The following is a 22,076-nucleotide window of genomic DNA, read 5'->3' on the forward strand; positions in this document are numbered from 1 at the left end:
TCAATCAATCAATCAATCATAGAAATTGGTCATGCTGTGAACAATATTCTCAGCATCTTGTTTGGCATTTTTTGCCGCCATTGGCGATTGAAGTATTGTACGCATTTTATAGCTTAAACATGGTGTATCGAAGACAAATGGCGGCATCGGTTGATCCTCACAAGGTTTCACTTTAATGGCCGAGCGCAGCTCTTCGACATTTTCGGTGACGCTCATCGATTTGATGAAATCAATATAATGCTGATTCTCTTTGGTCAGACGTTCCTTCTCCTGGAGCAATAATATATTCTGGGCCTGTGCCATGGCCTGACGATGCCAGAAATTGCTAAGCATTTGATTTAACTCAACTAGCTCATCTTCAGTCATATCCACATGATCTTTCATATTCAAAGTTTCCAATTTAAATTTCTCATTGATTTGACCCAAATCGGTTTTATTGTAGACTTCACCACCCAAAATAACCTTCTCCGATTCGGTTTGTAATTTGCGGCAAGTGATTGAGAGGGCTAAAAGAAGTTCACCGCTTTTCACATGCTTCTCAAAGTGCTAAAAATAATCGGTACTAGTTAAGTTAGTCTTAGATATTACATGGAATTCAGAGATACGATTACCTTGATCAATTCATAACATTCTCCCGATAGAATGCGTAACTTTTCATGCGTTATATGATCATCCATGGTCTGACCATCTTCGATCTTCTTGCGTACATTGGAGAAGTATTGAAATTCCAAACGTAAATCATTGATTGTGCTATTATTCTCGAGATCAATGCGTAACATTTCGCGATGCATATCATTCAATATATTTTGATATTTCAATTCTTCAACCGTCAATTTACGTGACTCTACGTGAAACAATTGCTGACGTTCGGTTAGCCAGCGTATTCTTTCATATTTGTGGGCATCAAGTTCTGTATTGCGTAAAGTTTCAACAAAATCATTCAATTGTGTCATCATATCATTCATTTTATGTACCACCTGATCACGTATACGAAAACGATTCTCAATTTCAGTATTGATGCGATCATCTCGCTGTTCCAAATATATATCATAGTCCTCTTTCAATTGATCGCGTGTCACAATGTTCGAGGCATGAATAATGTTCTCGCTATTGTTATGCATGTGCTCGACCTCTTCGGTACGACGTTTTATCTCATCATAATAATCACAAAGCAATTCCTCAGCCTCCTGTTCATAGGTCTTGCGTGCACTCTCCAACATGGTGTGAAAACACTCACGTATATGATCGATAAGTTCGATAGTTTTGCTATAGCATTTAACATGCTGATCCTGTGTCTGGCCCATGTCGTCCAGGAGCATGGCAATGTGATCATTTTTACGTTCAATATTCCTAGCGGCCCTCTCACCCCAATCGACAATCTCTTCACGTAATTCACGAATTTTAATCTCCTGGCACATTTCATGCCATTCCTCTGAACCGCGTTTTTCCATGCGTTTACCCAATTCCAATTCCCGGGCAAAGGCATCCTGTGAAATGTACAAAGAAATTGCATACAGAAAACCTCGACAGGGTCAGTCAATTGTTTAATAATGCCTTTAAAAATAGTCCTGTCTCTAAGAGATAAAACATGCTATCTAGAAGATCCTTTAAGTGTTTCTTATCTAAAAACATGTTAAGATCAAGATCTTTGTAGGCCTTGGAAGATTAAGATGCTAAGCATTTGAATCAAGCGGAATGTCAAATGATTGATTATGATTATGGAGCAACCTCGTGTCTTCAGATCAACAGAAGGTCTAATGTCCTCATTAAAAAAAAAATCGTTTAAAAAAGTGTCCAAGTTACTCTAATGTGAAATTTTAATTAATTTTTGTCTCTTCTACTCATGAACTTTTCGAAACCGGAGAATAAGTTTCCATTTGATTTAACTTTTTGAACTATTATAACAAACATAATTAAAAAAATTTTAGCTAAACCATTTCATTTCCTAATTAATGTGACAAAAATTTTAAAGTCTTTGATATCCCAGTTTGTTTTAGATAGTCAATTGAAGTAAATAAAATAAAAAACAACATTTTTTATGTCTTCAATTTTGATAACATTAGCCTATAGAAATTTAGGTCTACAAACTGAAATGCATAGACAAAAACAACTCCTACCATATAAGGTATATATATTCTTGATCATCATAACGATGATAGGTGATAATATAGCTACCACCTAGAGATTAGAGCTAGATTAATACAAACTTCTTCTAGATTTTTGAATGCAGCTGAATCAGACTTGTATCTAATATAGTTCCTACAACAACAACTGCTCGAAAAAGCATTATTTGAACAAAAATTGTATTAGTTTTTCAAGCGATTATCACAAATTATTAATCCAAATTTTATAAAGGACAAAATATGTTCGTTTTTGCGTTTTTCCCTACATATACTTACTCTCATGATCAGTTTCTTGTCTTCGATTGCCTGCACACGTTTGGCCTCTTTGCGGGCAGCCTTTTTCTCGGCTTTGGTTGGTTTACGTGGTCCTTCGGCTTCTTTGGCCATTTCATCTTCCATTTCCTGTAAATAGTTGTCGTTGATACGCGTTAAGCGTATTTCCGGTTCCGCCGGGGCATCGCCCGCATTCGGATTGATAGACATCTTTGTGAGAAAAAACAAATTTGAATTCCTGGTGTGACTGTACTTGCAAATAAAAGTTACACTTTATTATGACTCCAATTGAAAGCTAAGCCAAAGCTTACTCAAAATCAAGCTCCAAAAACCAAAGCAAAACCAAACCCAAACGAACTGGAAAAAGCTCTCAAATCACTCAACGCGCAGCATCTAACTGTGGTTTGGTTTTCCCTTCTGTGATTTTCCTGTTTAGTAGACATTTTAAGCTCGCTACAAGCGGTCGGTTGTAGCTTAACGCCGGCAAGAAATTTCCAAAACAAAAATATATATATATATATATTTTCCAACCACCTTTTGCCCAGGCCAGGCCAACTGAAGGCACGCCATATTCACTCTCTGTGTGTGTATTTTTCTTCAGTGTTTTTTTTTTTTTTTTTTTGTAAACAAAAATAGCTTTGCTTGTGTGGTGGTGGCTTACAACAACCCCCAACAAAAACAACAACAAGAAGAACAGGAGCCTCAAGAGCAACACCAACTACCAAGCCAAAGCAAAAATTGTTTTTCCCTCCCAAAAAAGTAAATTTTCTGCGGAGGGTTGCTTGCTGGCAAACAAGCTGTGAATTTTCCTTTAAATGTCCATAAAAATTCAAGAAGAATAAAAAGCTAAAAACATAAAAACAACAACAATGAGTGATGCAAGTGGTTATCAAAAGTTGCCACCCGGCTGGGACTGCAAATATGATCAGACAACGGGCAATTGGTAAGCATTCAATACATACAGAGACAGAGACAGAGACTTCATCATCATAATGATGATGTTTTGCGGTGAGGTGCGGTGCAATTGCCTTAAATATTTATGCAGTTTCAACAGTCATAAGTTTGCTTGGAGTGCCTGAGCACATTAGAGCTCCAGAGTATGAGTCAAACTTTGATAAACTTTCATAGCCTAAAAAAACCAAAAGAGCTGCCTAAATCGCGATTGTAGACGAGTGTAGGCGATACTTAAGCATAATTTGTTTTTAACAAGAGAAACCACAAGACGGTAGGGGGGGTGGCGATACAAAGCCCCCCGTCAATCAAATATTCCAATTTTAACACAGCTCTAAAGTGCGCATGAAAAATCCATTGCCTGCTTTTCGGCGGCACTTGAAACACAAATGTTTTGCATGACCAGCAATGGCGGCCGTGTACTTGAAAAATTGTCTATGAAATTTTTATGACTAGACTTGAAATAATTCTACAGTAATGTATATACTTGTAAAGACAAACGACTAAAATCATTAGAAACGACTTAAACAGAAAATTTAAATTTTGAAATTGCATTTTAATGAGAATTTCAATACGAAAAATGAGGAATCTAAAAATACTTAAAAAGAAGATTAAATTTCTCATAGCTTGGTCTAAATAAAGAATGGTAAAAGGATGAAAAAAAAAGGTGAAAACCAATAAGCAAGGCTAGAAAACTAGTTAGTTCAGGCAAACTAATCATTTTGGCGGGAAAAACTAAAAGCGGAGGAAGTGAGGGAAATATTAAAGAAAAAGCTTTGAGCAGTGTCGGTTCTAGAGGGGGCACTTGCCAGGGGCGAGAAGAAGGACACTGCCTCAGGTGCCATTTACTGCAATTTCAGTCCTGAGACAAGCAATCAGCACTTATTGTCCAGGTGGAAAACCCTCTCTAGACTTTTGGCTTACTCAAACTTTAATGAGTCTGTGCATATTTATGGGGGAAAAAGTTTATAGTTTTCTTAGTCGAAAACGAAATTGCGTCCATTATAAAGTATCTTTGCTTTGGGGCATGGCTTAAATTGCAAATTGGCCTCATTTTGAAGAGGATGCATAATATTTGTGTCATTTCCGCATTGGGTGAAAGGTGTATTTCATTTACATGACTCTTGGGAGTTCACTTGAAGAATTGTGTGCAATTAAGCTAGGCAACTGACTAACTGACTCAGTGACTGACTGACTGTCATACGTTAAATACAAGTGGCCACTTGGAAGGACTTCAGTGGCAGCAAGTAGAAGGAAAAGAAGAATCACAGCCCAAGATTGGCTGTCAAACTGTGACGACGATGACGTTGACGATGTGTGTATGTGTGTGGGTGTGTATGTGTGTGTGGATGTGCCAGCCTTTTGGCAGCTACTTGGCACGTGCCAGCCATTTGGGTATTGCTACCCTTACCTGTACCAGACCCCCCCAAAACTCACCCCCCTCTTGAAAAGCAAACCGGCCGGCATTTTCAACCCTCAGACTTTTGGATTTTTGTGTTGCATTCGAGAAGCTTTTTGAGTGGCCTTTTTGATTTGCAGTTAAATGAGTACAAGAACTTTGAAATGTCATCTACTTAACTCGCTCTCTCTCTCTCTCTCTCTCTTGGTCTTTTTCTTACTGTTTCTCTTGTGCTTTCTGATGGTATTTATCTCTTTATTGCAGTTATTATATAAACTATTTTACCAAGGCCATGCAGTTGGAGGATCCACGACAAGGCAATTACAAACAGTTGCAAAATGAACGCTGCTCCACCGAGTCCATAGCCTTGCAGGTGCGAGTCATTCGTTGATGAAAATTGGTTATTGATTGATTGATTACTTAACTTACTTGTTTGTATTATTTTTAGCCTATGGTCAGCAATAGTTCACCGTATCATGTGTATCCCAGTAACAATTTGACAGCAATACGAGCATTTCAGGAACGTCATCAACAGCCAACACTGAATAATATATCCACAAGTCCTTTGCTATCGGCCTCGTCAAGAGGACATCTAGTGGTAGGTTTTGTAATATCGATTAGGCCATCCTATATAACCACATTACGCTGTCTATTTCCGCAGGAAATGTCATCACCGTTGCCCTTTCAACGTTCACGTCCGGGTGCGAATTTATCTCGACGCTCAACCATACAGGAAACATCGTTTACCAATCAAATTGATACGGATGCAGTCGTATCGAAAATACAAAATATGTTTCCCACTGCCGGCGAGAATCATATCCGTTTGCTTTTGAAGCGGTAAGTTACTTTAGGCCTTAAGGTTTTACATTTTTTTTATATTTCTTTGCTCTTTTTATTAAACTATTGCTCTTATGCTATATACTTATACACTCCATATTCCTCGATTTAAAAGGTATAGAATCTAGTGTTTTGGGAAGTTTGTTTTAAATTTCACTTGTTTTTCTATCAAATGTTTCTTTTTGCTCACTTAAATGTTTTTTTTTTTCAATACATTACATACTTCTATATATACATATATATATTTTTTATATATTTTATTTGTTGAACATTTAGTTTAATATTATTATTTATAAAAGAGTATCTCAATTAGGTAATATGTACTTAATTTGTTATTGCAAAGTTGTTTATCGAAATGTAGGATATTTACCCCTTAAAGTATGCAATTGACAGCTCAAAATTCATTTATTCAAACAGCTATAAAAACATTTGAAATAGTCTATAGTAAAAAGACAACGAGTCCCTTTTTATAGCAGTTTAGCATAGAACAATGTAAAAATTTATATTTGTGAGAAAGTGTTTTTTATTCGATTGCCTACTGCATACTCAAGGGGGCACATTTACCCATTTTGTGTTCTAATAAGTAGATAAAGATGAGAACAACTTTGTAAACATTTAGAATTCAATTGTTTCGGATGAAGAAATTTTAAATTTGATTAAATTTTGTAACCTAAATGGCAGCGTTATAAAGAAAATATTTTAAAATATGAAAATATAGACTATTTTTAGGGGCATATGTATGCATATAGTATCCATAAGTGCTTTATACTCCTGAAGGAATCAGTAATAGTTGGCAATAATCAAAAGTGAATACAAAATTGAGTGAATAGAAACATAAGCTATTCGTGTTAAAGAGAGACAGAATGAGAACTGTTTTGTTTTATAATAAAAAGTTGGCCTTTTAGAAGTACTCAACAAAACAAAAGGACCTATTAGAAAGATGGCTAGATGTTTTTCTTATGATTTTCTTTGATTCATGCCTATTCTTATTTAACTGAACTTTGAATTTTTAACGTTTTATTATTTTAATTTGCATTTGAAAAGGTTTCTCAAGAAAGTATCTAAGAATCGAGGGTGTATAAGATCTGTAAAAAAACGCTAATTTTAATGGCTAATCTTTTGTCTACTTTTTTATACCAACACGCTGCCCGCTGCTGCTTAACGCTTGCACTTACTACTAATCCAAATATCCACTCCACTTAACTTCATGGCAACACTCTCGACTACTAACACTTGTACTAACACTTAGCTATTATAATCGCGAGGCTGTTGTGATTAGCGCTCTGCAGGTGGAGAAACATCCTGTCACCATGCCAGGACCGTTTGTCACTCCACCAGCTCAACGTCATTTGTTTCATAGTAATTCGGCTTTCTATATGACACCACCGGCGCGTCGCCTGGACATGAGTCGGTGCACATCGCGTACGGCCAGTCCATTGCCACTGGCCTCATCATCGGTCTTGGGTGCAGTTCATCATCAGTCTCAGCCAGGCGGCCGTTTTGGTAGTCTCATGAGCATGCAAAGTGGTGGCGCTGGTGGTGGTCATCCAGTACCTGGCTATGGTCATTTGGCATTGGGTGGTGGTGGTGGTGCTGCTGGTGCTTTGCATGGCTCACCGCAACAATGGCGAAGTTCGCCAAAACCGCATTCATCACCGAAAATGAAATTGAGGTAACTTAACGAGGACCCAAAAGTCTATCAATGGAGGAACAGTCTATTCTCTGGATTTTGGAGGTTAATCCGAAACGAAACTAATTTTCTTTCCTCCCTCTGTCTCTCTCTCTCTCTCTCTCTCTCTTTGCATTAGATATATGAAAAATATATTTCCAAAAGCCGATGAAATGTTATTACTCGATGTTTTGGCCAATGCCGATAATAATGTGCAATTTGCCTCAGAGAAATTAATATCGTTGGGCTATACAAAACGAGATATGCAACAGCCGCATAAGCCAAACAATCGACCACCACAATTGGCTGGCGAGGATCAGAATGGCACGGGAGAAGATAAGACCGTGCAACATATACCACTAAGACCCAAGGAGTATACCGAAGAGGAGAAGGCCAATAGTAAGTTTAGTTTTTTAGACAATTTTTCATTGGATATTGGGAAAATAATTTGCTTCCTTTTTTTCTAACTTTAGTGCAATCCTTGCTAATGGAAAAGTATCCACAGATAGCTGAACGTATTATATTGATGGCTTTGGAATCGGTTAACTATGCGGAAGATCGTGCAGTGCAAATCCTACAAATTGTTCAGGATGAAGAGGAACAAAGGGTAGCATCGGCCAATCAGAAAATGAAGAAAAATCTTGACCTATCATCGCAGGCTTTAAGCGGTGGCGATGGTTTGGAGCAAGTAGATGGCCAAAAGGCATCAGACAGGTAAGCTGGAATGTCTGTGTGTGTGTGTGTGTGTGTGTGAGTGTGTTATCCTTTCCCCTCTATCTCTCTCTCTCTATCTATCTATCTCTCTCCTCCCCGATTGATTGTACTATGCGCCCAAACTTGGCTTTTTTCTATCTGTTAATCGATTTGTTGCCTATTTTTTCATGATGAACTCTTTTTTATTGCGTTGCGCCAACCTCCAAAAACACTTTTCCGCTTGCTTTTGCCTTTGCCCTTAAAAACAACAACAACAATAATACTCAATAGCCATCAATCAATGGTTACAACGAAGCCTCTACACAAGCAACGTCATCATCATCATCAACAGCATCATGTCTTGCCATCCATTAATGTCACCACACCCAGCACATTTACAACCCAAATAATATTGAGCCAATCTATGGCCAATTTGGATAAGGATAAACAGGAGGAGAAGCCTCCTCCGACAGCATCATCTACATCAACATCAACATCATTATCATCATATGCATCACCTGCACAATCACCTAGCAAATGCTATGAACGCCTAACAACTAAGGGCATATTAGCACGTACATTTGGTGGCAACAGCAGTAGCAACAACAACAACAACAACAACAACAACCAGAGCAACACGAAAAACTACTACAACAGCAACAACAACTATAGCATCAGCGGCTATCTGCATGGCTCCTGCAATCATAGCAATGCTAGCTCCTATTCCAACTCCAAAAACACCACCACAACCACCACCACCGACACCACCAATACCTCCTCATCATCATCATCAATGGCGTCCTCCTCAACTCTAGCAACGGCAAATGAAAATCGCTCACGCCTCAAAACCGATTCACTGAAGTATGCCCTCCGTTTAAGATCTATATATTAACCCGATAAGCATGTCTTTATAGAGATCGTAGAGGAATGATTTGTAGAACTGCTCGACAATAACCTAGTCTAGTCTATTTGCTTTTCTATATCCTTGCACCAATTTTGTTTTTTTATGGCATGAATTTTAGATGTCGAAACATTTCGATTTGTTAATTTGTTAACCAAAAACTCTTTATGTTTACTTTCATAATCAGACATCGTGATACATCATTGAATTTAAATAACTCACAAAATACGGAATCAACGGAATTTCAATCAATTATTGAACGTATGGCTAGCTTGGGACCCAATTCTCAGTTAACCAAAGGAGCCGATGAGAATCTATTGCTGTAAGTACCACAAGTGAATTCACCATGATGCCCATCAAACTCTAATCCTGATCTCCTTTTAGAGCCGACTATGTCACTTGGAATGGCCCAAATACCACACTATGTCAAAAGCAATCCACCATGGGTTCAGATCCAAAATTACTTGGTGAACGTGGCTATAAGCCAACGGGCAGGAATACGGAACTATGTAAGGGAGCCAAGGCAAATCTGGCCAAAGGTAGCATCTATGCCAGAGGTGGAACAAAATGCAACTAAAACACAATGAACCAATAGCCTCATACTCTAGAGTGCCAAAGAAGGAAAGCACATGCACACACATACATACATATATGTACATATACATACATACATATATATATATATATATATATTTAGTATACCCAATTGCACAACCCTCCATTTGAAATTAGACTTGACTACTTTTTGTATATGTCGTGAAACAATTTTTGCTCTTAAATATTTTCTGAATGTGTTCTACACTGACCACCCACCCTCCCCCTTTAAAATCCTAACTGACTCGACCAGGGATAATACCAAGAGATTCTATATTTTCCACATATTGTCCCAGGTCCAAGATTCTAGTAGTAATCTCTTCGTATATACCTAAACTAAGTCTTAACTTTAACACATTCCATCCAGTCTCCAATTAATAAGTATAATGATACATGCATTTTTTTTTTTGGTGTTTTTGTTTTATGTCACAACAAATTGATATTAAAAAAGTATTTAAAAACTAACTGGCTAACCTAGTTTTACAATGGATAATATCTATGAGGGGGGAGCGAATGGAGGGACGTTTTAGACTTCGTCTTCATTGAGCAGCATATTGGGTATGCCATCGGCAATGGGAAAAACACGTCCTGTTTCCGGACACTCCAGTTGTCCTTCAATAACATCCACCTCGAAAAGTAAATGATGCAATTTTTGCAATAACAACTCATTCTCGGCTATATTTTCGGGTTGAACTGCGGGTATATCATCGGCTAGTTCCGCCTAAGGAATCAGGAGTCGGTTAAAAAAAACATTAGCAGAATTAAAGGGGGCTTCACTTACCACTTGGGCAGCACCATAGACAGCCGACCAGTCCAACTTGGGCAGCAGTCGTTCAACAAATGTTGGATTAAATTCAGTCTCAACCACATCCTTTTTGTTAATCTGTAAAATGGCATGCATGAAGGATGTGTGAGAAAATCAATTAAGTTATTAGTATTATGCAATCAAAGTGCAAGTTAGGGATACAAGAACTGCTTAATATTTTATAAAACAATACTTGAAAACACAGCTTGTTTCCATCGTCTTTGTGCAACATATTTGTTTAATTTTTAACAAAATGTTGTCTCTTTCCCCACCGTCTAAAATATATTTTTTGGAATAATTCTTTGGTCATCTACTTACTGTTAATTTCAGTGGATAGCCCACTTTGACACCCTTAATGGCCATTGAGGTGAGAAAATTATATGTGCTTAGCTTCATTTTTAGGCTGAGATTTAAGATTTTCGGGCAAATTAATACGATTTATTTTGAAACAAAACAAAATACACGTTTTTGCCGCTGCTTCTTCTTCCTTTGGATTTAGCCATTCACAATGTGGCAGCATTAGAAAAAATACCAAATAAACAGCTGTGGAACTATTTTTTAATCGATGTGGCAACTCTTAGGTCAATTTGTCAGTATCAGAAAAATACCAAATAAACAGCTGTTAAATTTATCTCTAATTTCAACGATGTGGCAACCCCGATAACAATTTGCATTAGGTGGCAACAATTACAAAATTATCTAAATAGTGCAGAGACAACTGTTGTCATTTTGTAGTTTTTAAGGTGTTTTTTGTTGCAAACAAAGTGAGATTTTTTATTTAAATATTCAAAAAGTTTATAATAAAGTGAGTGCAAGCTATAATTATGGAGGATATATTCCACTGGTGTCGTGAAGGCAATTCAATCCAAGTGCGCCTTTGGCTGGATGAGACAGAGCATGATATGAATTTGGGGTAAGGTCGCACAGCATAGACAGTGAGCGAGAGAGAGAGATAGAGATTAAAAGTGGTACAGGTGTTGCTTGTGACATCAGAATAAGACAATTTTATATTACATTATGATCTCTGGCATAATAAATTGTAAATAAATTGTGCTATAAAATATATTGGAATCTAAAAAACCGGGCACACAACATGTGTGGCTAATGTAGTAGATAAAATTGCAAGCTTCAATACATTTGTGACGTCAGTAACTAATAGGAAACTTTGCTCTTGTTAAATCCCCATAATTTTTTGTTGCTTAAAGAGAGAGTTGCAAACTAATTAATTAATATGATTGATTTTAAACCGTCAACAAGTAACAAAACTTAAAAAAAACTAAACAATCAATGCCTCCTTCATCGAGCAACAAGATAAAATTAAATTAATCATCGATCGTTTTGTATCCCAGGGAATTTATGAATGATGTCTTCTCCATGACGTCATGATTTATTCTTGTGTTGTATAAACAGAAACAACATGTGTACATATGAACATATGTATACCTATACATTTTATAAGGGGCGTCGGCGTCCCACACAACAACTTGTATTTATATACGTTTTTTTTTTGTATATATGTATGATAATATGCCATTGAAAAAGAATTTGAATAGTGTAATAAAATCTAAATTGCAATTGATGTGAGGCATAATTTTTATTAACTTATCTTGACGAAATTTTCAGAGATGATCATGGTTTTAGCCCATTGCACTGGGTGGCCAAGGAGGGACATGCAAAACTGGTGGAGACTTTGCTGCAGCGTGGAGCCCGGGTGAATGCCACAAATATGGGTGATGATATACCCTTGCATTTGGCTGCCGCTCATGGACATCGTGATGTCGTTCAGATGGTAAGCTTTGGTCATATTACCCATAGATAAACTTGGTAATATCTTTCTGGTCTCTCTATATTCATAGCTCTTGCGTGAACGCTCAGATGTAAATGCTGTAAATGAGCACGGGAACACACCGTTGCATTATGCCTCCTTCTGGGGCTATGACATGATCTGTGAGGATTTGCTTAATGCTGGCGCATTGGTTAGCATTGCCAATAAGGATGGGCATACGCCAATTGACAAGGCAAAGCCTAGCTTGGGCAAACGTCTGCAGGATTTGGCTGAGAGAAGTGGACAAGAGATGAAGGTGATCAGTTTCAAGGAGCAGAGCTGGTTGGGCTTGAAGACCCGTTCAAGAGATGCCACTTTGTCGCGTTTCAAGGGAATCAGCATGGGTGATTTGGATCTGCATACGAAATTATCGGTGACGGCTTCCGGTGAAACCTGGCGTGGACGTTGGCAGAAAAATGATGTCATTGCCAAGATCTTGGCTGTGCGTCAATGGTCGCCGAGAATCTCGAGAGATTTCAATGAAGAGTTTCCCAAATTGCGCATTTTCTCGCATCCAAATATATTGCCCATTATTGGAGCTTGCAATTCGCCACCGAATCTAGTGGTGATTAGCCAGGTGAGTCAATATAGATACTAAAAGTGATTCTTTAATCTATATCAACTGCTTTCAGTTTATGCCACGCTCTTCGTTGTTTAATTTACTGCATGGAGCCACTGGTGTTGTGGTCGACACCAGTCAGGCAGTTCGTTTTGCTTTGGATATTGCCAGAGGCATGGCTTTTCTGCATTCTCTTGAACGTATCATACCCACTTATCACTTGAATAGTCATCATGTGATGATCGATGATGATCTTACGGCTCGCATCAATATGGGCGATTGTAAATTTTCGTTCCAAGAGAAGGGACGCATCCATCAGCCCGCCTGGATGTCACCAGAGACATTGCAGCGAAAGCCGGCGGATCGTAATTGGGAGGCATGCGATATGTGGAGCTTTGCCATACTCATTTGGGAGTTGACCACTCGTGAAGTGCCTTTCGCTGAATGGTCGCCAATGGAATGCGGCATGAAAATTGCCCTCGAGGGTCTTCGAGTGAAAATACCACCAGGCACTTCATCGCACATGGCTAAATTGATATCCATATGCATGAATGAGGATCCTGGCAAGAGACCCAAATTCGATATGGTTGTCCCTATTCTAGAGAAGATGAAGCGCTAACACCTAAGCAAATGGACAAATACCAAGCCAAAATGTGCCTGTCAACATAGAAATGTTTGCCAACTAATTATAAATTTACTTACTACTTTTTTTCGTGTCTGTTAACTCTAATTTTTTTTTTTTTTGTTTAACTGAACTTAACTACAAATTGAACATAACTGTGCGAAAAGTGCCTTAAAAATGTTGTTAAAGAAACAAATGAATTTACAGCTCGGTTTTTTGTATACCATATACATATATATATATACATATATATCTCCCTCTCTCTGTTTTTGTACTTTTGTGTCTCGTTTTATTAAATGTCTCATGTCTCTGATGTTTAGGGTGCTGCTCGATATATATTTTTTTGTATACTTTTTAAGTTGGTTGAAACCATTTTAACTATTAAGCTTGTATTTATATAAAACGAAATATAAACATATTTGTTACTAATTAATTAAAAAAGAAGAAAACCTATACAAATTGTGTACGTACCCAAAAATAAAAGGGAAATTCGAACGAAATTTTGCAGAATTTTAACTAAAAAGAATCGCTTTGGATCGGTACGCTATTAATGTAATAGTTTGCCTTATATATACATACAGATTTGATTTCCTAAAATTAAAAGTTAACTTATGAACTTTACTTGGTGTTTTTGAAAAGAACAACCACATTTTCCATGAGCAATAGCAATCCACGGGAAATGACTTAAATATGAAATCCTTCCGTTACAAAGCGTAGCGAAAGCTTTGCTATGTTAGCTTTTATCCATCTGCTAAATACAGCTTAAGTGCACAGTGGTTGATTTAGATAAATTTATATAATATTTCTGGTTATTAAAAAACTTATAAATGTCATTTCAACAATTTAATTAAGTGAACACACATTTTTCAGTACATTGCACAGTAAATACGTTTGATTTGCCATGTTCGGCACAAATAGAGTTTGAATGAAATGTAACAGAAGGTTTACCATAACGATTAAAATACTTACCAACACTGTGTAAATGTAACGGGTGACTGTAATGGTTTCCAGTACTAGGATTGACAGAGCAACAACCGAAAGAAGAAACAAAATAAGTTAAAGAATACGATCAAACTGACAAAAATCGTTTAAGTAATATAAAGCAACTTAGTTAATATCGCCAATGTGCTTAATTTAAGAATAACAACATATTTATACTTCAGGACTAACAAGCAAGTAAGTAATTATTAACCATATTATTTTTTATAGACATTATCCTACTGGTAATTTCTCTGTTACTGGTAAATACTGCTGATTAGATTTGATTTAGCTAATTAGTTGGCCGAGCATTTAGTAGTTATGTTTTAATACCACTGTATCGCAAAATGTAAGCCCAAACGTCCCTGACCTGATTTCTGGTTTAATGCACGCGATTTCTGTGCAGCTCGCGTGGGCAGGCAGAACTTTTTTTTTATATTCTTTCGTTTTTTGTGCAATTGAAATTGAAAGCGCGCCGGCGTGAGAGCTTTGAGCTTGAAGAGGCAGAGGGAGAGAGCTCTCACTCGGTTTATGCCATTTATTTTGAATTTGTTCTATATATATTTTTTTTTGTAATAAATGGGATTGATTTTTTTTTAAAGTAATTTGAAATCGATACTTTAATTGCTTTTTTAGCTGAATGCAATTTATGTTAATTTGCTAGTTTTTGCTTTATTATTAAAATGCATTCATTTGCGTGACATTTTTGTTTTTGCAGCTACTCTCTCACTCCCACATTCACACAGTTGAGAAGAAGAACCATGTGATGGCTTCTCTCACCGGCTCGTGCATAATCGCAGTGCTCTCTGTTTATGTTTTTGCGGCGCCGTTATATTTTTTGGGGTCGCTGCTGCTGCTGCGGCAAGCTTGCACCAAACCATGTGATTGCTTTGTTGTTGGCTCTCACATCCTGTGCATGTGCATGTGCATGTGCTTGCCTGACTGTGCCGCAGCTTAAAAAGAAAGAAAGAACAAACAACAACAGCAACAAAAAAACAAGAAAATATAAAAGTGTGTGTGTGTGTTTTTTTTTTGTGCGCTTTCCTTTTGCTGCATTTTGTTGTCGCCGTTGCCGTCGTCCTTTTCGTCGTGGTCGTTGTGCTGTCGTCGTCGTCGTTGTTGTTTCGGGCCCAGAGGCTGCTGCTCGTTGGCTACAAACAGGCAAAAATTGCAAGCAGGCAGAAGGCAGCAGCAGCAGCAGCCGTGTCCAAAAAGCCGATTTACAGTTTTGCTCTATGCCCAGTTATGACTGCAGTCACTAAAGCAAACGGCAATAATACACATTTCCGCTATTTAAAAATCAAGAAAAATATTCAAAATTAAGTGCAAAAATTACAAATTCAAAATAAAAATATTAACGAACAGTATTTGAGGATATTAACACGCACACCACACACACAAAAAGAGAGGCGCATCAAACGAACACACCATCAACACACATACGCACATTCAGACTCACATGGATGTAAGCTTTAAGTGAAAGTGGAAAAAATGTTGGCATCTTTTAGGCGCAGCGTGTGAAATTCAACATTTTCTATCGGAAAATTAAAAAAAGAAGAAAAACAAAAAATAAAAACAAAATAAATAAACATATATTTTTTTTTGGCTTGAACCCTAATTTAGCCAGCTGTTTAAATGTATTATAGTGCCTTTGTACAACAAAGGCCCGCCCCTGGGAGGGCCGGCTATTCATGGAGTATTCAAACACAAGTTTGAATCATCAACAGCAACAGCAGCAGCAGCAACAACAGCAACAACAACATTCAAATAAAAGCAGGTATACACCTATATTATATGTAAATTTATACCATATATATGTATATACATTTATGTTTGTTGTGTGTGTGTGTATGATATAAATGTACTGTGTGTTGTGTGTGTGTGTGTGTCTTCGTGTGTGCTCTATTTAATGACCACACCTGGGGCCATATGAGTGCTGCTTTTCCTTTCAGTTTTCCGCCTTTTCTTTTTTCAATTAACCATACAATTGCCCAGGACCCTCATCATCATCATCATCGTCATTATTATCGTCATCATCAGCAGCATAAGCGACAGCAGCAACAGCAACAGCAACAGCAACAACTGTAGCAGCAACATTTACAGTTTGCTGCAGTTACTCCATCATTCATTTTGCTCTGACTATGACGAGTGTGAGCCACTAACCTACTTCCTCTGCCACATACAACAAAAGCCGCAGCAGATGCGGTGGCTGCTGCACTCGGCTATGTTGCTGCTGCTGATGATGCTGGTGCTCTTGTTGTTGCTGCTGTTGTGGTTGCCTTTGTTAAACGAAGCCGGCAAAACCACGCCCACACAATAGCCCAGGCAGTTGGCGTTGATGACTGAAAATGAAATGTGAAAATGACTAAACCCCTTGCCATCATTTTGCTAACATCTCCTTCTCATCCTCCTCCTCCTCCTCATGCTGCCACATTCTAGTCGCTAACTCATTTTTTGTGTAAATGAAATGTTTATAAATGCTGACAGGGCCAAACAAATGATGAGATTTTCTGTTTCTCTCTCTCTTTCTCTCCCTTTCTCTCTTCCTTTATGTCCATCTGAAAGTTTGTGCACTCGATCGATGTTAGTTGCATAAATCAAAAGTCTCATTTTAGAGGAGGCCAAAAACTGCCTAACAAATGCCACATACTTCTTTTCACTTGTGCTTTCAAGCATCGCATTGAAAAGCGAAAATATTGTGACAACAGCAGCAACAATCTTGAGTGCCATAGCACTCTTCATATAAAGTGCATAAGGACGAGACTTGGCTTGGGCTTGGGGCTTGGGGCTTTGGCATCAGCAACAACTCAGTAAAAACATGGCCCAGGAGAGGCCATAAAGCAAATGCAATAAAAACCGAACCAAAAAAAAAAGTAGCAAAAAGAAAAAAAAAAACCGACATAAGGCAAGTTAAAAGGGTAAAGTCAGCCACAGGACGTGCAGGCTACATGCAAAGTACATGTATGTGTGTGTGTGTGTGTGTGTCTATTGATTTTTATAAAAGGATGCAAAGACAAAGGATGCTGGGCCTGGAATTGACTTTCCTTGATTTCACTTGCTTTGGGAAAACAGTAACTGCACTGCGCGTATGAGTAATAGAAGGAAAAAGACTTTTAAAGCTTTTAAAAATTTTTATATACTGCCATACATGGCGTATGAGTGATGAAAATTCAATTATTACAAAAATTTATGCAATTTTTACTAACTAAATTAACTTGATAACATGAAACGAAGGCATAAAACTATTTCTTTATTCAATTTGTAAATTATAATTGCAATTAGATAGTAAGTAAATTATTCTCAACTATCAAGATAGTGAGTGATGATATTCAAACGACTCTGCACATTACATACATCATTTAAAGGGCTTAAAAATTGTCAAAGTTGGAGATGAGTTTAATATCAGTATTATGAAAACCCATTCTCAAAACGTCAGACATATCATATCCCATCCCATCAAACGAAAAGATATAGTTTTCATATTTTTATTACTATTTTTTTACTAAAGTACTTTTCTAATTAAATTGCTAATGCTTTATCATTTTACTATCTGATCTAAACCGTAATTAATATATGTTCTTATGTACATTCATTTGTCGAATAGATTGTCTTTGAAATGTTTTGCCATTTAGTTGATGGTATTACTAAAAAAAAATATTTCCCCAACAATTTTCACGAACACGACGACTATTGGAAAATGCAATTGCTTGACATTAGAAATCGCTTGGAAAACGAGAACAGGTTTTTTATATTTCACTTCGCACTATGTTCTCTAATACATTTTTTATGGCATACTTTAAGGAGCACTTAAAGTCATTCGTAGCCTTAAACAGGAGAACAGGTCTCGATTACTCTTTTTTATAGGAACTTTTAAAGCCATTTCTTAGCTCTTCAATTTTTTCCACTTAAATTGAACCTGACTATCGATCAATATAGAGGGCAGTAAGGGGAGTTGTTGCTGGTTATATAAAGCATTGTTGATATTCAATAAATTTTCACAGTGTCTGTGCCTGGGCCTGGACACTGACTATAGAAAATGGCCAATTACGAGGCAAAAACGAGTTAAGAATTGTGCCAACGTGAGTACGGCAAAGGGTGGACAGGGTGATATAAGGGAGAACTGCCTGCACTTAACATGAATGGCCATTTTTCCAATCAATTACTTGCCAAGAAGAAATAGTGGTTAGGTGGCGGAAGGAGCGGAAAGTGAATAAGTTAGCCATTGAAAAGGAAGCAAGCAGGACGAAGAGAAATAAAAGGATTTATGGTTAATGATTTTTTAAATGTTTTAAAAGCAATTAATTTTGACATTGACATTGAATAACTATAATTTCTCTATAATTGTTGTAATCGTTTTAACCTTGTAATGCACTTTCATTTCACAGGCTGCCAATAATTGCCAGCTATTTCAATATTGAATCGCCTACTGGATCGAGTGCAACAACTACAACAACACTAGCAGCAGCAACAACAGCAACATCAACAGGAACAACAAATTTAAGCACTAACCAACAGCCACGTGGATTAAATACGCCACCAACAACACCAAGTAGTCCTTTAAGGGAATCTAATCAGAGTCCTTCGGAAGGCGATGGTCATATATCATCCTTGAGCTCACATTCTGGTTGTGGTTCAGTCTATGGTTCCGGTTCTGGTTCCGCATCAGTTTGCAGTGACATTTTGCTAGGTAAGTTTTCAAAAACCTAAAAACATTGTTAGATATTTATAGCCCAAAACAGATCATGACTCGGTGTGTGGCAAGAAAATTGCAACATTTTTATTGAGGTTGCTGACATTCAGGGAGAAAAACGATTGCCAAAACGATTTAGCTCCCACTTTTGGGCCTATTCTGTTGGCCTATTCTGTGTTGCTTGGTTTAGATTTCGTTGCCATTGCCAGAAATGGGAGGCCACACACATACACATACAGAAATTGCAAAACTGCAAAACTACAAAACAGAAATACCAAAAAAAAAAAAAAGAAAGAGAAAGATTTTTTGGGGGGCGGGGGGAAGAGGCATGAATAGAGGAAGCCAAGTGTCGACCAGGAATTTCAGGCTGCCTTTTGTACAATCTGTGCCAGAATGTTGCTGATGTTGGCCATGTTGCCCATGTGGTTGTTGCTGCTGTTGGCATTGTGGTCGTTGCATCTCAATGTGACGTTTATATAGCAAAATTCTCCTCTGTAAGCCGTCTGGCACTCTGACATGGTATTTCTGGCATAAACATTAAGCTACATCGGTTGCATACATGGGCAGAGAAAGACACTAAGGGAGTTCTCTCTCTCTCTCTCTCTCGCTCTTTCTGTTATTTTCTTTAATGCATATAGTGGCAAATGGAAAAATTTATTCGCTTAACTGATGGATTTGAATTAAGCATAATGATTCTAGATCTAATCAAAATATTCTACACTTTAGTTTATACAATTTAGTTTTCACTTGCTATGGTATCATTCTCATGCTTAACTATAATTTTTCCACTATCTCACACTCATTCGCCCCTTTCTATTTATTGTATTTGAAGTGATAATTTCTAACGCCCACTTCTTCTAAGTTTGTTTACAACTTTAATGCTATCATATCAGTCAAGTCTCGGCAACACTTAGCAATAACAAAAACAACTAAACTCACAAGCAATAGCAACAAAAACAAGCATCGTGGAGGCTACTGCCACAAAAACAAAAAAGAATGTGCAAAATAAACAAGAAACCGAAACATTCATAGAATCTACAATCTAATAGCATGGCCATAACACAATACAAACGAGGGCTGTCACCTAAATTGATGAATTTGTGTTTTTGACAAGAATTGGTAAAAGTATTTATAATTGCTAGATATTCAGAAAATGATTGTAAGCAGTTGTAGTGAAATTAGATGGGATAGATCATTGAAAGAGATCCCTTGAATTCTGAAAGTATAATGTCACCTACACTAAATCACGGGCGAGTCTCGATATAAATTTAAGGGGAAAAATTGTCATTTTTTGGGGCGAAAATCGGTCTAATATATACAAACACTTTTGGTAGTAACAATAAGCTTTTAGGGGAGGAAATTTCCCTCATGTTCTTTCCCAAGAATTCGTCACTTCACCTGATACAAGAAAATGTCCTTAAATAAAAGTTATAATTACAGAAAAATTATATTAAAATCAAAAAGAAATAAAAAAGTACTCAACAGTTCTAATTTTAAAGAAATTTTGCTCAAAAACGAATTTAAATCTTTCTAATACGGTGGAAATTGCCCTCTAAAGTATGCAATATGAAACAAAATAAAGAAATATCGCCAATACACACTGTTCTGCATCAAGGATTTATAAGCTAAAGGAACTTTTAAAAATTTCTTATAATTCCTTTTTAAGAAGTAAATTCTTGAACTATCTCTTGCCTACTTTAGGGGGCAAATTTGAGCAAACTACCGTCTATGATTTTTTTAGATTGAAAATGAAGCTTAGAGACAAAAAACGATAAAAAAAAAATAGATTTGTAGTCTATATATTTTGCTGATCTGATGTCGAGCTGTTGTTGAAAGATTTTCTATATCAATTTGAATATCAAGAAAATGCCTCTAGAATTTTGTTAGCTTCTTGTCAAGGCCAAGAACTTTAGAAACCTTCCTCGTAATAAGCTAATAAATAGAAAAAGAGCAAAAACTAAACGCATTTTGCGCCACTTTGTTGCTGCTGCTGCCCATGGGAAGTCATTGAACTTAGATGACGACGGCGACGACGGCGACGACGACGACGCCAACAATGGCAAAATAAATAAAACGCGAAAAAAATGAATAGCAGCGACGCGGCAGCAGCAGCAGCAGCAGCGGCAACAGCAACGACAGCAGAGGCGGACCGCTAGAAGAATCGTTTTGATAAGTGAAATGCAATGGGAGTTAAGTACGTAAGAATAGAAAATATACGACGACGATGAAAATGAAGAAGAAGAACAAGAAATTGCAAAAGAAAGAGGAGGTGGTGGGAGTGTTGGGGAAGGGGGCGGCGGAAGAGGGGTGAAAAAGAAACTACAGCAGCTGCAGCGGCAGTAGAGCCACGTGAAAGGCTGTCCATCCCTCTACCTCTCCCCCACAAACACACACACATACATACACACAGCAAACAACTCTCACTCAAGGCGCTCCACTCCATTGCTCGCGCTCCCTCTTTCTCTCTCTCTCTCTCTCTCGAGTTACGCATACAACCTCAGCGATTACACAATCGGCATTTTCAATTTTCTCTTCCTGGTTCGTCGTCTCTGGACTTCTCTGTGTCTGTGTCTGTGTGTGTGTGTGTGGAGATCAGGTTTTATCAACGCATTGCAATCAAGGGGTGAAGTAATGGAGGGGGGCGTAATGGGGGCGTTTGGTCGGTTGAACGATCGGTTCGGTTTGTCGTTGTCGTTGCCGTTGCCGTTGGACTTTTCGCTTTCGTGTGGTTGAGGAGGATTGAAGAGGATCGTCATCGTTTGCCGTTTTTCTTGTTATTTACAGTTTCTGTTTGCTTTCGCTGCCCCGTTGGAAAAATGGCAGAAAGCAAACCAGCTGCAAAATGCTCTGCTTGCGTCGACTGCTGCTTCTGCTGTTGCTGCTGCTGTCAACGTCTCTGCGTCTCACTATCGCTGCCGCCTTCGCTGATCATTGACTTTCGTTGCTTCTCTTTTGCTTAAAGCATTCGTCAGGGAAAATTGTGCAACGGCACTAAATACAGGAAAATGATTTTTCCCAATTTTTCCTTGCATTGGCCATGAAGTGGCAGGCATTGCAGGAAGTGAAAAGTGTCCAAATGTCGGATATTATATATGAAGACTTGGATATTGAATGAAATATATGTACATATATTTAGTTTTTCCTTTCAAACATACAA

General features: G+C 37.6%; 4 protein-coding genes across 7 annotated transcripts; 2 read left to right on the forward strand and 2 right to left on the reverse strand.

The window, feature by feature from the left end:
- LOC6639082 (nuclease SbcCD subunit C) lies at positions 1–2,673 on the reverse strand. Its single transcript, XM_002062093.3, has 3 exons — positions 2,400–2,673; positions 612–1,487; positions 1–546 (listed from the first exon to the last, which is right to left on the reverse strand). The coding sequence occupies exons 1-3, from the start codon at positions 2,604–2,606 to the stop codon at positions 13–15; spliced, it is 1,617 nt and encodes a 538-aa protein (XP_002062129.1). The 5' UTR covers positions 2,607–2,673; the 3' UTR covers positions 1–12.
- A 321-nt stretch (positions 2,674–2,994) lies between these two features.
- On the forward strand, positions 2,995–9,879 carry LOC6639081 (myb-like protein H). Of its 4 annotated transcripts, XM_047012075.1 has the most exons (10): positions 2,995–3,339; positions 5,011–5,119; positions 5,195–5,344; positions 5,408–5,583; positions 6,833–7,255; positions 7,392–7,651; positions 7,726–7,966; positions 8,237–8,806; positions 9,034–9,168; positions 9,231–9,879. In XM_047012075.1, the coding sequence occupies exons 1-10, from the start codon at positions 3,266–3,268 to the stop codon at positions 9,421–9,423; spliced, it is 2,331 nt and encodes a 776-aa protein (XP_046868031.1). In that variant the 5' UTR covers positions 2,995–3,265; the 3' UTR covers positions 9,424–9,879. The 4 variants fall into 4 exon arrangements, with proteins under 4 accessions (XP_046868031.1, XP_046868032.1, XP_023034944.1 ...); XM_047012076.1 differs by lacking the exon at positions 6,833–7,255; XM_023179176.2 differs by lacking the exon at positions 8,237–8,806 and having other exon boundaries at positions 2,998–3,339.
- Positions 9,850–10,740, reverse strand: LOC6639080 (multifunctional methyltransferase subunit TRM112-like protein). The gene is made up of 3 exons (XM_002062091.4): positions 10,564–10,740; positions 10,222–10,323; positions 9,850–10,161 (listed from the first exon to the last, which is right to left on the reverse strand). The coding sequence occupies exons 1-3, from the start codon at positions 10,639–10,641 to the stop codon at positions 9,967–9,969; spliced, it is 375 nt and encodes a 124-aa protein (XP_002062127.1). The 5' UTR covers positions 10,642–10,740; the 3' UTR covers positions 9,850–9,966.
- Positions 10,741–10,926: 186 nt separating this feature from the next.
- On the forward strand, positions 10,927–13,751 carry LOC6639079 (integrin-linked protein kinase). The gene is made up of 4 exons (XM_002062090.4): positions 10,927–11,158; positions 11,869–12,034; positions 12,102–12,647; positions 12,703–13,751. Exons 1-4 carry the CDS (start codon positions 11,070–11,072, stop codon positions 13,246–13,248), a joined length of 1,347 nt encoding a protein of 448 aa, XP_002062126.1. The 5' UTR covers positions 10,927–11,069; the 3' UTR covers positions 13,249–13,751.
- The last annotated feature ends 8,325 nt before the right edge of the window (positions 13,752–22,076 follow it).

This window comes from Drosophila willistoni (genome assembly GCF_018902025.1).
Source record: "Drosophila willistoni isolate 14030-0811.24 chromosome XR unlocalized genomic scaffold, UCI_dwil_1.1 Seg144, whole genome shotgun sequence".
Taxonomy (NCBI): Eukaryota; Metazoa; Arthropoda; class Insecta; order Diptera; family Drosophilidae; genus Drosophila; species Drosophila willistoni.

Bases quoted from the DNA above. Each gene is read 5' to 3' on its own strand.
- LOC6639082 (XM_002062093.3), bottom strand. From the start codon at position 2,606: ATGTCTATCAATCCGAATGCGGGCGATGCCCCGGCGGAACCGGAAATA. The intron at 1,488-2,399 runs GTAAGTATATGT...TACATTTCACAG, and splicing joins ACAAGAAACTGATCATGAGA to GATGCCTTTGCCCGGGAATT. The intron at 547-611 runs GTAATCGTATCT...GATTATTTTTAG, and splicing joins AATGTTATGAATTGATCAAG to CACTTTGAGAAGCATGTGAA.
- LOC6639081 (XM_047012075.1), top strand. From the start codon at position 3,266: ATGAGTGATGCAAGTGGTTATCAAAAGTTGCCACCCGGCTGGGACTGC. The intron at 3,340-5,010 runs GTAAGCATTCAA...TCTTTATTGCAG, and splicing joins GATCAGACAACGGGCAATTG to TTATTATATAAACTATTTTA. The intron at 9,169-9,230 runs GTAAGTACCACA...ATCTCCTTTTAG, and splicing joins GCCGATGAGAATCTATTGCT to AGCCGACTATGTCACTTGGA.
- LOC6639080 (XM_002062091.4), bottom strand. From the start codon at position 10,641: ATGAAGCTAAGCACATATAATTTTCTCACCTCAATGGCCATTAAGGGT. The intron at 10,324-10,563 runs GTAAGTAGATGA...GCCATTTTACAG, and splicing joins GCTATCCACTGAAATTAACA to ATTAACAAAAAGGATGTGGT. The intron at 10,162-10,221 runs GTAAGTGAAGCC...CTGATTCCTTAG, and splicing joins TCTATGGTGCTGCCCAAGTG to GCGGAACTAGCCGATGATAT.
- LOC6639079 (XM_002062090.4), top strand. From the start codon at position 11,070: ATGGAGGATATATTCCACTGGTGTCGTGAAGGCAATTCAATCCAAGTG. The intron at 11,159-11,868 runs GTAAGGTCGCAC...CGAAATTTTCAG, and splicing joins GAGCATGATATGAATTTGGG to AGATGATCATGGTTTTAGCC. The intron at 12,648-12,702 runs GTGAGTCAATAT...AACTGCTTTCAG, and splicing joins ATCTAGTGGTGATTAGCCAG to TTTATGCCACGCTCTTCGTT.